Source organism: Carassius gibelio, chromosome B20, assembly GCF_023724105.1.
Source record: "Carassius gibelio isolate Cgi1373 ecotype wild population from Czech Republic chromosome B20, carGib1.2-hapl.c, whole genome shotgun sequence".
Classification (NCBI taxonomy): Eukaryota; Metazoa; Chordata; class Actinopteri; order Cypriniformes; family Cyprinidae; genus Carassius; species Carassius gibelio.
In genome coordinates this window covers 1,214,430-1,231,929 of record NC_068415.1, presented here as the reverse complement: position 1 = coordinate 1,231,929, position 17,500 = coordinate 1,214,430, and the positions used below count along the sequence as shown (strand labels likewise).

At 33.2% G+C, this 17,500-nt stretch overlaps 1 protein-coding gene across 2 annotated transcripts in view; it reads left to right on the top strand.

The window, feature by feature from the left end:
* Positions 1 to 17,500, top strand: part of LOC127984000 (MAM domain-containing glycosylphosphatidylinositol anchor protein 2-like) — an 82,870-nt gene that overhangs the window by 34,259 nt on the left and 31,111 nt on the right. For both annotated transcript variants that reach the window (XM_052586449.1, XM_052586448.1), the window contains exons 3-6: positions 2,096 to 2,270; positions 12,896 to 13,092; positions 16,126 to 16,264; positions 16,918 to 17,187. In XM_052586449.1, the coding sequence (XP_052442409.1) occupies positions 2,096 to 2,270; positions 12,896 to 13,092; positions 16,126 to 16,264; positions 16,918 to 17,187 (781 nt within the window). The remainder of the gene's footprint in view (positions 1 to 2,095; positions 2,271 to 12,895; positions 13,093 to 16,125; positions 16,265 to 16,917; positions 17,188 to 17,500) is intronic.

The following is a 17,500-nucleotide window of genomic DNA, read 5'->3' as shown; positions in this document are numbered from 1 at the left end:
ATTGACACTGGCATTGTTGAGACGAAATGTTGAGGAGCGGCTCCCTGCGGACTCATGTGTGACAAACCAGTGACTATGACATCTGTACACACACAGCTGTAGAAAGACCAGACTTCAGCTGAAAATATCACACGTGTTGAGGATCGAGTGCTGGCTGCATTTAAAAAAAAACACTGGAATCAAATGGTTTTCAAAACATTCACAAACCTCATCCGTGCTTGTGAACGTTGTTGCTTTTGATTGCTAAATGAGTTGCAGATAGTTGGAGGACACTAACGAAAAAAGCACCTAGAGTGTAAACCGCAAGATTAATTCACAACATGAATTATTGTTTTCAAGGTTGGGTTTGTTGCAGATCAAGTCTCAGTGAATATTATTGGTGCATAAGTGTTTATTTCAGACCAACGTTCCAGATTTCTGCAGACTAACAAGCTTTGACTATGTGCGTTTATAGTCACACACTGTTGAGTCATATAAAGCAATGCACAAAACAGCAAGACACTACAGAAGAAAAGAGTGCACATTTTAATGAATAGATGTCTCAGTACTTCCCCCTAGTTAAATAAACACTGTGCAATAAGACAATTGTTTTCTATTTCAGATTTTCTGAACTCTTACGTTCAAATACACAAATGAGGCATTTTCTGATGCAGTATGCACTAATTTGCTTTAGATTTACAGAACAGACATCTAAACATTGGTTTCAGATTCTTGTTTGATTTTGTTGATATGTTAGAGTTAAAGGTTTTTATAGAAGGGATTTTGGATTTTTCTTTTTATCACTTTTTACCATAAATTAGAAAACAACACAGGCAGACAGGGAAAAAAGTGTTTCAGCTATGTTTTTAGAAGTATGTTGTTAAATATATGTACGTTTAATGTTATATGAACAAACCCCTCAGCAAAAATCTTCAGAATATAGAGAGGAATCAAACTGTAAGTTTTGGTGCATGTAAGAACTGCTGAAGTTGGGAAAAAACTTTCAGAAGAATGCATTGTAATTAAAATATAGCCTATAGGCGCAAATCAAGTGCAATAAACAAACACTCAAATGTGTATTTTGGATTTTTTCCTTTTAGTAGTTTTTAACATTGATTCTAAACCCTTGTTGGCATATTAAAGGTTTTTCCAGAAGTGATTTTCTGCATTTCTCTTTTTATCACTCTATGAATTAGAAAAAACAGTCAAAAGAAAGAAAAAAATGTTTAATAAAATGTTAAATATATGTCAAACTTATATTATATGAACAAACCCCTCAGCAAAAATCTTCACAATATAGAGAGGAATCAAACTGTAAGTTTTGGTGCATGTAAGAACTGCTGAAATTGGGAAAAAACTTTCAGAAGAATGCATTGTAATTAAAATCTAGCCTATAGGCGCACATAGATCATGTGCAATAAACAAACACTCAAATGTGTATTTTGGATATTTTTTATTTCCAGTAGTTTTTAACATTGATTCTAAATCCTTGTTGACATATTAAAGGTTTTTCCTGAAGTGATTTTCTGCATTTCTCTTTTTATCACTCTATGAATTAGAAAAAACCTTCAACAGAATAAAATAAAAACACGTTTTGACCATGTTTAATACAATGTTAAATATATGTCAAACTTATGTTATATGAACAAACCCCTCAGTAAAAACCTTCAGAATAAAGAGAGGAATAAAACTGTAAGTTTTGGTGTGTGTAAATGCTGCTGACATAGAGAAAAAACTTTTAAAGTTATGTATCGTCATAGAAATCTACAGACGTGAAAGAGTCATAAAATAAACACTTGGATGTTTTCTTTGCACAACTCTGAAACATGGAACCATAACTGACCAGTGCACAAAGAAAAACAAAGGTTTTGTCTCTAGTTTCTTATCTTTATCTGTGGTGTTTGTTCAGTAAAGTTAGGTTGAAGTCTAAAAGGTATTTCAGCTGTATTGCGTGAAACGCCTTCACATGCATCAGACATGCATCGCTGCTTCTGCACTTGTTCATGCAACATTAACATGCATATATGGTTCCATCAATGTTCCATTAGGCTCTAAATGGTGTGTAATCTGTCAGATGGTATCATTAGAGATTGAAGTGGTTTTTTTTCTCATGCAGATTCGATGGACCAAGACAGCAGGCAGCGTGTCAGACCGATTCCAGGACTCCAGTGTATTCAACGAAACCCTCCACATCGCCAAGATCCAGAGACATCAGGGCGGACGCTATTACTGCAAGGCTGAGAACGGACTGGGTTCACCGGCCATCAAGTCCATCAGGGTGGACGTCTACTGTGAGTGAGATGTTTCGGCTAATAATGGAGTCAATAGTAATCATAAACGAATGTGGAACAGTTCAGATCATTTGATAAGAAACATTGGAGATCATGTTAAGATTTCAAACTCTTGAGTGATTTTTAGGGCTTTTTGTAGGATAAACATTTGAGAATAAGTTAATTGTCTCTATTCACCCTCGTAGCAGTAAAGGAAGCCCATTTTTGCCAAATAAATGTAAACATTTTATCTCAAAATTCAGATTTTTATTTTATTTTTTGGCAATTCTTGTCAAAAGTCAGAAAAAAAGAAGACAAAGTGAATCTATATATATACATACACATACACACACACACACACACACACATATATATATATATATATATATATATATATATATATATTGCAAGAGTGATCTCACAATTCTGACATTTTTCCTCAATTTCTCAAAATTCAGTTTTTTCTGTCTGTCACGGAATAAAAACTTAATATATTTGCAACTTTTTATCTCAAAATGCTCAGTTTATAGTGTACTGTATCTCACATTTCAGACTTTTATTCTCAGAATTGTGAGTTTATATCTTGCAGTTCTAAATTTATTTATTGTAATTTTGATTTTCTTGCAAAACTAGTTTTATATCTCACAATAAAAAAAATTAATAAAAATAAATAAATGTGAGATATAAACTAAGAATTCTCAAAAAATAATCCAGAATTGTGAGTTAGTCACAATTACTTATTATATTATTGATGTGTTTTTTCACATTACCATTGAGAAATTTTAACCAAAGTGACTTTTCATTAAGATCCTAAAGACTCATATCAACTTGTGGCAAATGGGCATCCGATGACCGCTTTAATGATGCATGAAGTTTAAGCACTATATGATTTTGTTCTGTTTGTTGACTGTAAATTGTGATCACAGTGAGATCTCATGCAGAAGCCGAGACAGACTATGAATATTTAGCCACCTTTTATGTGTTTAATAATCTGAGATGTAACGTGAATGTCACTGGTTCCTCGGCCTCGCCGTATGTTTTTCATTAGCTGGAGAATTCCTCTGGAGAAATGCTGGAGTCGTCCCCGTGGGCCGAGCGTAATTGATGGTTCGCTGCCAGCGCTGCTGTTTTTAGCTCACTGTAGCCTTGATTGTTATTTAGCATTGAAATTGCTGCCTCTAAAAAACCTTCAGCGCTGAAACATGAAGGATTGCGTCGAGCCTTTGGCCTTTAGCAGCACGTCTGTAGATGGACAGTTCCATTAAAGAGAAACGCTTGGAATTAAAGAGACAGGAACGACACAAACCACTCCAAGAGAGGTTGAAACTTTGCTTTGTATTGTATTTTAAAAAAGCATTTATTATTATTATTATTATTATTATTATCATTAATACACGTTTGTTTTTGTGTAAAGTATGTTCATCCCATAGGTGTAATGGTTTTTATTCTGTACAAACTGTATATTCTATGGTCCTTCACCAACTCTACACCTAACCCTAACCCTCACAGGAAACTTTGTGCATTTTTACTTTCTCAAAAAAACTCATTCTGTATGATTTATAAGTGTTTTGAAAAATGGGGACATGGGTTATGTTCTCATAAGTCACCCTCTCCTTGCAATACCTGTGTCACACACATACACACACACACACACAAACACACACACAGAGAGAAACACACACACACACACACACACGCACACACACACACACACACACATATATATATATATATATATATATATATATATATACATACACACACACATATATATATATATATTCACATGAAGAGTTTATTTGCAAAAACAGATAACTCCAAATTCCCCAAAACAATGTTTTGTTTTATTTTTCTATTGTGACGTTTTTATTTGTGTTTTATTGTGTTAGCTGTATTTTTTATTATATAATTTTTGTATTCTTTTATCTTATCTGTCTCTTTCACCATATTGATAATATACTCTTGGTTATAAATTAAAAATTGTAAAGATTTATTTCTTATAATAATTGTTACATTTAAAGCACATTTTAAAGCCCTTTTCAACGTTTCTTGGTTTAAAAACGGTTTAGATTTTGAAATCTATTTGTTTGCGTTAAAGCTATAATAAATTCTCATTAACACATAATTGATTGTCATTTGCCTTTTGGGGTCAATAATAATGACTGTGTGTTACCATCAGTAATTATGGCTGTCGGATGTCTGACTTGACTCCGCCCCCAAACATATGATTGGACTGTCAGTCGAATATCAGCAAGAATCGACTCTGAGACTCTGATTCGGGGACACCCCTGTGATGGCAGTGTTTGAGCTCCTCTGATGGATGTCTAGCTCTGGGTCATGGATCAGTTATTAAAGGGAACTCGGAGGTGATTTCCCAGGATGCTTTGCTCAGTTGGTTTTCCAATCTTCATCATCAGCAGAACAGGCTCAGTCTCATCTTTCTCAAACACTAGACAAAGCCTCTTTCATTATACTTGTATAATATTCTTGTATAATATTTTCATATTTTTTATATTGCAAAGCTGCTTGAATAACATAGTTCAAATGCATAAATTATAGTTTTTACTGCATTTAATTTTCAATGATTTTGTTAAATTCTCAGATTTTAATACTTGAATATTTAAATAAAAACTTAAATAAAAAAAATAATAAAAAAACATTGTACTTGAAATAAAAGAAAGGTTTCTGCAATTGAAATAAGGTATTAAAATATTTTTTAATTAATTAATTTAATTAATTTGATGTACTAAAATAACTGAATAAAAACTAAATCTACTAAAAGACAAGCAAAATTATTGAAACTCTAACTATAAAATAAATATTTCCACATCAGTTCCAGCCTTTATATGAAAGCATCTTCAGACAAATAATGTGTGCAGTTCTCCAGTAACAGAAGAAGAACAGCTGTGTTTTATTTGAGCTTTCCTGATCTCGGTCGTCTTCAATGGCTCGGTTTTCTTGCTGGTCTGAGTTCGGTCAGCAGTTTGTTCTCCACAGAGATGAATTGTGGGTCTGATGAAGCTCGGCAGACGAGAGAGCAGAGGAAGACATTCATTACTCCTCTGACCTCCCCACTGGCTCGCATTACTTCCTCATCTTCATCTGCAGGAGAAAGAGTCTGATCCTAGCATCCATCAGCTCCCATCCAAGAAGACGCTCGCTGCGAGTCAGGGATACTTCCCCAAAAATGAAAATGTGCTGTTAACTGATTCATCCTCAGGCCATCACAGATGTAGATGAGTTTTCAGTCGAACAGAAAAGAGGATTTTTAGCTTCGTGGTTCATAAAATGCAAGTCAGAAGCTGTCCGTCACGTGAGAGTCAAAAAAATAATAATAATGGAAGTCTTATGAAGGGAAACGATTGGTCTGTGCAAGAAACTCAATATTATTATCTGTAAATCTGATTCTTTTCTGCAAACTTGTTTTTAGGGTTTCTCATGCTTTATGTAAAGTAAACTCACATTAGTCTGAAGTCACGGACCGCTTCAGTGTTTTCATTTATTCTCGGTTTGAAGAACCGTTTTCATGCTTCTGAAATTTCTCATCTGTTTTGTATAAAGCAATAATTTGACTTGCTTTTTCCTTACAAAACATCATTTTGATTAAAGCTGATAATCTTAAAACAAATTCTCATTTTGTGGAAAACTTTGTCATGCAGATTGCAAGTTTGTTATTGATAATAATTAACTTGTCTTTATCAAATTATGTAATATTAGGCTTTTTTTTCTAGAAAGCCTGGTCTTATGAAAATACATTTAGATTTTTTCTTTCTTTCTTTCTTTCTTTCTTTTCTTTCTTGCTATATATACTGTACACAGAAACTGGCTTTGGTGTGTATACGATGCACAAGTTTCTGACATGCATGTGATAAAAACTTTTTTTTGGCATGCATATGATATGGGTTTTGGCCTACATATAACACGCACCCACCCCACACCCCTAACCTGACCTTTGCATATCAAATGCATGCCAAAGCCAATTTCTGCTTATAAATAGCAGGCTAAAATGCTCCTTCATGAGATCAAATCAGTAAAATTGTTAGGACTGTGTTATTATATCAATGCATGCAATACAGACCTATATATCTTTGCTGAAGTGATTTAAAAGCTGTGCAAGAAATGAATTTATGAGAATATTTCGGCATTAGTTTCTGCCTTTTTAAATACATATTGTTTTTCTATTTCCCTTTTGATTTAGGGTGAAATCCATCCAAGTCGCGGCTGATTAAACAGTGATGTTTATGCTGATATAATGAAGCTCCTTTAGATGCAGGATGAGTTAGTTACGGTTAGTTAGTTAGTTCACATCTGTAAGAAACTGTAATGCTGTTGCTTGATTTAGTAGGTGTGACTAATTATGAAGAATATTTAATAAACAAGCATGCAGGGATGTGTATGTTTAGATAGCTTCCCAGATCCCACGGTTTCATTTTTGGGTGAACTATCTCTTTATGTTAATAAGTGTTTCTTCAGTGTTTTCTGCTGAGGTGCATCTTTTGTAGTGTGTAGTTTGTTATTTATTCATAAATATAAAGTGGGCAATGCGAGCAAACAGGGATAAATATGTAAATGTGTGCTCTGGGTTAAGATTATCATGAATTTTAAACAAAGATCTGCCCACTACCATCAGCCTTTCGCTCCAGCGTGGCCTTTTTGATGTTGTGCAATTACTGCGAAGCTCGTCTGATTTGTTTATGAAGTTCGGGGTCAGAATACATTTTTTTTTTTTTTTATAAATGCATTTATTTTAATACATTTATAGTTTCTTCCATTATTTATCCATTATGCCTCTGTATGCAAAGTTACTCAGATTTGGTTTTTGACCACTGAAAATAAGAAAAATTCTACAATTTCTACATGAAGCTGCATTGAGATCCCAATATAGTAAGTAAGTCTTTTGGTATTGTCTTGCTCTCGGTCTTCTGAAAAAATCAATAATCCAAGGCATTGATGTTTTCCAACAAAACCATGGATGATTGTTCATCCAAAAGAGGCACAAAAACACTTTCACATTAACTGTTCCCTCCTGGTGGAGTGACCTGCTCAACTCAATCCAAGCATCTCCAAGAATCGACTAATGACAGGTGTTTTCCATGCAATTATTTTGACAGAGAAAAACAAGATACAATTTGTAGTTTTACCGTTGTTTTTTCTTCAGACATTCCTCTTTTAAAGAAGAAAGTATCAGCTGTAAGCAAAATGACTCACGTTTAGTTTCTGACCATTGAAAAGGTGCACAACTGAACAATTTCCCCACAGAGCCACGATGAGAGACACACATCTCTGGAACTGAACTATACAGGAGCGCGAAAATTAAGACGGCAAAAGAAAAGTACATTTCTTAAATTACAGACATGCAAATTTTAGAAAAACAATATTTTGACACTCAGAAAGGTATATCTTTAATACACAAATGGATCAGCTACATGCAAAGTCCCTCACAAATTTATTTTCAGCTGTTGAAAATAAGGAAAATTGCTGCATTGAGATCCCCAGATCTCTCGAAATGAATCATGTGGGGCCTTAAACTTTAAGATAACAAAGTAAAAGTGTATTAAGAACCAGAATATAAAAGCATATTAAGATACCTTTAATACTTTGTGAGTTACAGAAATGCAAACTTTGAAAAAAAAACAAAGAGTGCATTTTCTCATTTTTGAAGGGTCATCATTTGCATATAATGCAGCAAAGGTTGCTGAAGTCTACAGATTTTATTAATATACTTTTTCTACCTATTGTCTTGATAAAATTTGACATGCACATCAGCATGTCTCATTAATAGTTCAGTTTCTAAGGAATCTAATCGCTGATCTTTCCCCTCAAAGTGACTATTTTTACACAGAAAGCCCCATGCTAATGTCTCTTGTGTGGTGTGTAAATCAGTCCGGACACTGATGAGCGTCGTCCGGTCGCGTGGATGCTCAGATCTGATGGTGTTTGTTCTATAATGATTCCAGCAGTGCATCTGATTAAAGCCACAGTGTGAGCCGTCAGTGTTGTGAAGCGTCTGACAGAGAAACACAGCTCCATTCTGACCATCCGCGGGCTTATTAAAGTCACGCTGCTTGATTCACATCATTCTGAGAGGCTTCTCGTTTTAACATAGATTACACTCAATAAGGACTGATCCTGATGCCTTGTTGGCTTTCATTTCCCTGCCAACATCACTGAACACATCACAAAAATCATGCATCTTAGTGCACAAGTATTTTCTAGAGATATGTGCATCCCAATGTGTCTAAATTGTTGCATTTGTTCCCATTTTCAGTGGTCAAAACCAAATGTGGATCACTTTACATGCAGTTTATTCTATTGTTCTTGTAAAGAAGACCATCTGAGGAACAAATAATGTCGAAATTAGAAATGCATCTTGTTTCCTTCTAATAAAACAACTGCATGGAATATAACACATTGAGTGTCAAAGTATTATTTTCCCAAAGTTTGCATGCTTGTAACTCAAGAAGTACTGCAGAAATCTCAATATCTGTTTAGTTTTTGGTTTTTAACAAACTTTTCTTTTGTTATCTTCATTTTCAAAGCCCTGTATGATTCATTTCAAGAAACACGAAGGTCTCAACGTGGCTAAAATCACAAAATTTTCAATGGCCGAAAATCTAAAGCGGTTCACTTTGCATACCATGATAATTTTTTATGTTAAAGACATAACTTTCTGAGTGCCAAAAATATTGTTTATCTAAAGTTTGCATGCTTGTAACTCAAGAAGTACTGCAGATATCTCTAAATGCAGTTGCATAATCACTCAGGCCAGTCCCAAACGAAGCAAAGATGGCAGATGAGCTCTGAATGGGTGCCGCAGCGGTGTAATGAATCAGTGTATTTATTTAGAGCAATCTTCTCCACCAGAACGGCCCGACTCAATCGTTTCGTAGTGTGCACATAGCCGTCTTCTCAAAGGTAATTGCTCCTGTGATAAAGGATCCTGGATGAAGTATTGACCGCCTCTGGATTTTGATTAAAGGCCTGCGGGGCAGAACACGTCTTAATGAAAGTGAGGAATCAGCATTCAAGGTGGCAGTGTCCACTCGCTGATTACTTTTGGATCTCAAAGTGAGAGGAGACGCTGAATTAAAGCGTCTTCGCTGATAAACATGTGCTGTATTTCTTAGTAGAGGATGTTATTAGCGTTGTTATGGCCTGGAGAAGGTCAGCGCTTATCAGTTTTGATTCGGATCCAGGATCTCTCGGGTTCACCTGTCAAACATTATAGAGTTCATGATGAATTTATCGCATTTAACACCGCCTGTCTCGCCCGGTTATGCAAATGCATCTGTCTTTAACGTATTATTAGCAGGATGTGAGCATTAGCAAGTGAAATAACATCAGATTTACAATAAGAGCTTAAGGCGACACGCTTGAGAAAGCAATAAATCTGTCCAATTCATCGCTTCCTCAAACGCAGGATTCCTCTGGAGGGGGAATCATTAATTCAAGAAATTGCATGTCAGAAGTCTCCTGAGAATGTTTATAAAAGCTCATAAATTATCATTAAATGATCTCAGCTGCTCCACAATTATTGTTTAGTTTTTTACACTCTAATATATATAATACACACACACTGTAAAGTTAATCAGTGTTTCATTGGAAAAGTAGTATTTATACGTCAAAATTTCACATTTAATTTAATGCATTACTTGCCATTTCTTATTTGTGAAATTTACTAGCAGTTTCTAAGGGAAAAATACTGTGTATTCATATTCTTATTAATTGTGCGTTCCTGTGCCTCAGTGGTAAAGTATTGCATCAGCAGCGCAAAAGGTTGTGGGTTCAATCCCCAGGAAGCACTTTCAGCAATTTCTGAATGAAAATGTCAAATATAATCAATCAAATAAATGCACAATTAATAAAAACATGCACCATAAAACATATTTTACCTAAATAAAACTATAATAATGTTTGGAGTGTGTTTTACAATAGGGAGTAACTGTGAGCAGGGCCGATGCTGTAATAAGTGTGTAGCTGGAGGACAGCGCTGGTCCTTTGTGAAGTTTGTGTTCCTCGTGTGAGAGGTCGTCCTGCAGGTCATTGATCAGGAAAATCAATCTGTCCTTCAGAGGAAAGTGTATATATAGAAAGAAGCTGGCAGCACCTGAAATGATGTTGGTTCTGGTCTGGGAAGAGCCGGAGAAGGTGTTGAGTGATTTAGTCAATCGCAGTATTTTACTCTCTCTGTGTCTGTCATCGGGACAGCGAGTAAATCTCTATCTTCTGGTGCTACTCAAGCAGAGTCGCAGAAAAGAAATAGTTTGCATCTTTTATAAGGGGGGTTTAGTGGCAGAAGTTACTTGAAATTCAATCACTGTGAAAAGGATTACATAACGAGATACTAGCAATTTTGTTTTATTGATACAAAAAGTGCAAACAATAAAGTGTTCAGTGCATTAAAAACATTTCAGTGATAAAAAATTACTTTCATGCCCTTGTGGTCTTCAAAATATGGGTTAGACCAATCAACAACTGAGATTTCATATTAACGAACACAGAAGTGTGGCAAACAGAGTTACAGTAAATCTCCAGTTGGCCTATATCTCACAGAGATATCAGAGAGTTAATGAATGTTTTTTTTTAATTTTGTGAAATTGTGCAATATGGTGTTTCCAATGTGTCGTTTCCTTAATATGGAACAAAAATTATTAATAATGTAGTTGGTTCTATTTTTTTTTAATTATTATTATTATTATTATTATTATATATTCTGTGTATGCATCTCGCAATTCTTATTTTTTTCTTAGAATTGCAAGTTGAAATCTCGCTATTCTGAGTTTGTCTCAGTTTTGTCTACATTTTTGTTGTTGTTGTTTTTTTTCTTAGAATTGCAAGTTAAAATTTCACAATTCAGATTTTTTTATTAGAATTGCACGTTAAAATTAGATTATTCTGAGTTTATATCTCTCAATTCAGATTTTTTTATTAGAATTGCACGTTAAAATTTTATTATTCTGAGTTTATATCTCTCAATTCAGATTTTTTTTCTTAGAATTGCACGTTAAAATTTAACAATTCAGATTTTTTTATTAGAATTGCACAATAAAATTGTATTATTCTTAGTTTATATATCTCAATTCAGTTTTTTTTCTTAGAATTGCAAGTTGAAATCTCGCTATTCTGAGTTTGTCTCAGTTTTGTCTACATTTTTGTTGTTGTTGTTTTTTTTCTTAGAATTGCAAGTTAAAATTTCACAATTCAGATTTTTTTATTAGAATTGCACATTAAAATTGTATTATTCTGAGTTTATATATCTCAATTCAGTTTTTTTTTTCTTAGAATTGCAAGTTGAAATCTCGCTATTCTGAGTTTGTCTCAGTTTTGTCTACATTTTTGTTGTTGTTGTTTTTTTTCTTAGAATTGCAAGTTAAAATTTCACAATTCAGATTTTTTTATTAGAATTTCACATTAAAATTTGATTATTCTGAGTTTATATCTCTCAATTCAGATTTTTTTATTGGAATTGCACATTAAAATTTGATTATTCTGAGTTTATGTCTCTCAATTCAGATTTTTTTATTAGAATTGCACGTTAAAATTTAACAATTCAGATTTTTTTATTAGAATTGCACATTAAAATTGTATTATTCTGAGTTTGTATATCTCAATTCAGTTTTTTTTCTTAGAATTGCAAGTTAAAATTTCATTATTCAGATTTTTTTCTTAGAATTGCACGTTATAATTTTATTATTCTGAGTTTATATATCTTAATTCAGTTTTTTTTCTTAGAATTGCAAGTTAAAATGTAATAATTCAGATTTTTTTCTTAGAATTGCATGTTAAAATTTCACAATTCAGATTTTTTTATTAGAATTGCATGTTAAAATTTCACAGTTCAGATTTGTTATTAGAATTGCACGTTAAAATTGTATTATTCTGAGTTTATATCTCTCAATTCAGATTTTTTTTCCTAGAATTGCACATTATAATTTTATTATTCTGAGTTTATATCTCTCAATTCAGATTTTTTTCTTAGAATTGCATGTTAAAATTTAATAATTCAGATTTTTTTCTTAGAATTGCATGTTAAAATTTCACAATTCAGATTTTTTCATTAGAACTGCACGTTACAATTTTATTTTTCTGAGTTTATATCTCTCAATTCAGTTTTTTTTTCTTAGAATTGCATGTTAAAATGTAATAATTCTGATTTTTTTCTTAGAATTGCACGTTAAAATTTCACAATTCAGAATTTTTTATTAGAATTGCACGTTAAAATTTCATAATTCAGAATTTTTTTAGAATTGCACATTAAAATTTCATAATTCTGAGTTTATGTATTGCCATTCTGACCTTAGAATTACAAGTTGAAATCTCTCTATTTTATTCTGTCTCACAGTTTTTTTTTTTTTGTAGAATTACACATTTAAATCTCGCAATTCTGAGTTTATATCGCAATTCTGAGAATCGCATGTTTAAACCTCACAACTCTGAGTTTAAATCTTAAATGCATACATTTTAAATGCTATGAGGACTTTATGTGTTGCACTTCTAACACATGAAGATGCTAGCATCTAATCCTAATGAATTTTAAGTGTAGAATTTATTTTCATTATTTTTGGAGGAATTTCTTTGTAATGTGACATGACTCTCTGTGTTCTGCGGTGAGTTGTGTGACATGTGTTGTGTTTTCGTCTGGCCAGATCTGGACGATCCTGTGGTGACGGTTCATCAGAGTATTGGTGAAGCTAAAGAGCAGTTCTACTACGAGCGGACGGTGTTTCTGCGCTGCGTGGCTAACTCCAACCCTCCCATCCGCTACAGCTGGCACCGCGGACGAGACGTTCTCTCGCAAGGCTCTGATAAAGGTGTGGAGATCTACGAGCCCTTCTTTACCCAGGTAAGAAGCTAACCCTTGCTCTAAATACTGCTGTGATACTGTGTTGTCAGACACTAGCATGTTGCTAGTGTCTGCTAAATTAATTAAATTAATATATGCACATAATACACTTCTATACCACAGATATATTTTTATTTTAGCAAATATGCCTTGAGAAAATTACAATAAATTACAGTGAAATTTCTTGCAATTGCAAATGCACAAAGCAATTTGGACTTTTTCTTAAAATTGCAAGTTTATTTCTCATAAATTCATAGATTTATTTTTAATTGCAAGTTTATCTCTGAAATCCAAATTAAAATAGTATTTCTCGTAATTCTAACATTTTCTTAGAATTAGAATTATATTTCTTGCAATTCTAAAATTTTTCTTAGGATTTAAATTGTATTTCTCACAACTAAAAAAAATAGCATTGCAACTATATTTTCCCCATTTTGAGTTAAAATTTATCATAATCAAGTTTATATTTCCCCAATTTTGAGTTCAAAACTCCCAACCTTTCCTTTTTTATTACTTAAAATTGCAATTTTATTTTTCACAGTTCTGACATTTTCTTAGAATTTAAAGTCAATTCTTTTTTTGCAATTCTGAGTTTACATATTGCAAATCTGTCTTTATTATATAATTGTACGTTTTTCTTGTTATTCAATTTTTTTCTTAGTTTCTGACATTTTTCTTAGAATTGAAAGATATGAGCTCGCAATACTTTTTAAATTATCCTTTAGTGTGATGGAAACAGGATTCAGTAGAAAACAGCTGTTTTACACTTTAGTTATTTATCACTGTTTTTACTGTATTTCTTTTTATCAAACAAACCCAGCCTTTGTGAGCAGTAAAGACTTCAGAAGAGCTGGTAAAAAATCTAAAAGCATGGTAATACTGTAGTACTTTCTGGTACATTTTTGGTTGAAGTGAATAATAAACTATTAGTTGTAATATTTCTGTCCAGCTGGACTAAAACAGTTTAATTAGCTTCATCAGCATGAAGCGCTCATTCTCTGTGGTAGTTCAGTACATGAGGACTGTTAGCTATCATCATTTTAAACTCAGCACGCGGTGATGCTAGTAATTAGCACGTCGTCGCGTGTAGCTGTCTGCTCTATTCCCCACAGAGCGCCTCAGATCGCCGTGTCTCAAGCCTTTCTCATTTGTTTTGTGGCTAAACGTCAGCTGCTGTTTCACAGAAGCGCATTGCTAGCGTGAGTTATTTTGGCTGTAGATGTCAGGAGAACAGCTAAAGCTGCGTCTGTTTCTCTTTATCGTGTGTTTGTCACTGGAAAGCCAGTCTCGTCTCACAGCACTTACTGAGAGCTCACGCTATGAGCAGAACAAGGTGTTTCTGCGATGTTTACCTGTGCAAATCACACCAGGGTGTCACAAACTGAATGAAAAGGTGTTCTGGACGGCAAAACCAGTCATAAGGGTTCACTTTTTGAGAAAGCTGAATAAATGATGTGTGGTTTGTTCGGAGGACAATATTTGTCTGAGATACAACTATTTGAAAATCTGGAATCTGAGGATGCAAAAAAATCTAAATATTGAGAAAATCATCTTTAAAGTTGTTCAAAAGAATTCTTAGCAATGCATATTACTGAGTTGTGATATATTTACGGTAGGAAATGTTATAAGTACCTTCATGGAACATGATCTTTACTTAATATCCTAATGATTTTTGGCATAAAAGAGAAATGTATAATTTTGATCCACACTATGTATTGTATGTTGGCGACTAGCTGAACTGAAATGTGTTTTTTTTTTTTCACTTGATGTTTATTTTATTTCAGAATATGAGAAATATCACAAAATATTATATTTTTGAAGAATGCATTATTTAATTTAAAAAAGCCAGAAGATATTGGGGAAACAAATCTAATTGCAGTTATTATTATTATTATTTAATAAAATGTTAAAAATGACAAAGTACTCTATATAACTGAAATATTTAGTAAATAATTATTATTAATAATAGTAATCTAAAATAAATGTATTATGAAATATAGAAATCAAAACAAAAATAGCAATTGAAATTATTGTTGTAAAATAATAATTTCAAGAATATTTATAATATTATTTGTTATTAATAAAATGAGAATAAATATATTCTCTCATTATTTCATAAAATGAAATATATAAACCACTAATATAATTATATATGTACTGTATAATTCTATTTATTTACATTTAATTAATTTGTGTATTTAGTTTATTTATTTTATTTTTGCTTTCAAACAGTAAACCTTTTATTAAAGCTTTTATTTTGTCAGAAAACCACTCCACTTTTGAAATGTTTCTCTTCTGTTGATCACAGATTTCTCTCTCTCTGTTTACACTAAAACAAAAAACAAACAAACAACAAAAGTAATAATGCAAATTGTTAATAAAAACCAAAATAGCATCTCATTGATATCAAAATAATGCTGGTCAACCAACCAAACTCAGTGGAAGCCGGTGGAAAATATTTAGGCCTAAATTTATGATTTATGTATTTGAATTGCATATAAAATGTCCATGCATTTGGATTACACAGTTGTTACATAAACAAACTAATTAACCTACTCTAATGCATATATGTCTATATTGTTTTTATACTTTATTTCAGTTTTTTTTTTTGTTATTAGTACACAAATTAAACTAAATTAAAGTGATAAATGTTGCTAAGATAATGACTTCCCAATTTGCATTATCACATTAAGTTTAATAGTTTATAAACTCTGTAATCCAGATGCATAGAAATTACATATGCATACATATAATATTATATGTAATATTAACACATCTAGGGTTTAATGTTTTCAAAGAAGTTAAAGATTCATGTAGCAAATGCGAACAAATAAAATAACTAGATTAAGGTTACTAAGCAGCTGTTGTTGTTTTCATCAGATATTGTTCATGCAGATGTTGTGTAAAGTGCATTCGGTGAGAATGGTTTAACAGAAGGTGTGTGTGTGTGTGTGTGTAAGGTGTTATTCTCCTGCAGTATGTATGTGTTGTGGAGCACACATTTGCACACGTCTTTCTGTCTGTCGCTCTGAGCTCCAGGGGGAAACCAAGATCTTGAAGCTGAAGAACCTGAGACCCAAGGACTACGCCAACTACAGCTGCATCGCCTCCGTCAGGAACGTGTGCGGCATCGCCGACCGCAGAGTCGTCTTCAGACTCACCAACAAAACTGGTGAGGCTCTTAAAGAGTCTGCTCTTTATTTTATTTTATTTTATTTTATTTTATTTTATTTTATTTTATTTTATTTCTTCAGACTCCCCAATAAAACTGGTGAGGCCCTTAAAGAGATTTAAAAAAAAAATTTTAATAGTTTTTAAATTATGTTTTCATTTTCATTTTAGTTAAAATTTTAGTTACTTTGTTGTGTGTTTTTTCATTTTTTATATATATTATTTAATGTCTATATTAAATAAATTGAGAAATATTCTCTCGGCAAGTGGCTGAAATAACTTGTTTATTTATTTCTTTTTCATCTTTTATATTTTTATTTTATATAGCTTTATTGCAGTTAAAGAAAACAATTTTAGTAGTTTTAATAACACATTTCAATTTCTCTTAATGTTTTTAATTGGATTTTATCTAATATGTTCTCTTTTCACTTTTATTTTTTTTTTATAAAAGTTTTATTTATTTTTTCCCATTAGTATCCGTTTTTATCAATGTCTGTATATTGTAATTTATTTAGACCAATTTTATATTATATAATTTGATTAAAATTAACAATTATTATACTATTTTTTTTTTTAGTTTTTTGTAGTTTTAGTTAGCAATAATAACTCTGCACTTTGAAAGCAAAAGTCCTGAGATGTTGCTGTGTTTCTCAGCTCCCGCCTCCATCAAGCTGCTGGTGGAGGATCCGATCGTGGTGAATCCGGGCCAGACGGTGTCTCTGGTCTGCATCAGCACCGGAGGAGAGCCGGCTCCGAGTCTGGCCTGGACCAGCGGCTCTGGATCTCTGCCGGAGAAGAGCCTGATGAAGGAAGGGGTCCTGACACTTCCTGCCATCGCCTCTGAGGACGCCGGCATCTACAGCTGCATCGCCAGCAACAATGTGGGAAACCCGGCCAAGAAATCCACCACCATCATCGTACGAGGTCTGCTCCATTTTACACTACAGCTGACCATCAGCCTGCACCCGGTCCGAGTCACTGAATCACACACATCGCTAATGATTCATTTGGGAATCATTCTTTAGTCAGTCCGTGTCAGTGAATCACTCACATCACTAATGATTCATTTCTGGAATTGTTCTTTAGTCGGTTCGTGTCAGTGAATCACGCACATCACTAATGATTCATTCCTGGAATTGTTCTTCAGCCGGTTCGTGTCAGTGAATCACGCACCTCACTAATGATTCATTCCTGGAATTGTTCTTTAGTCGGTTCGTGTCAGTGAATCACGCACCTC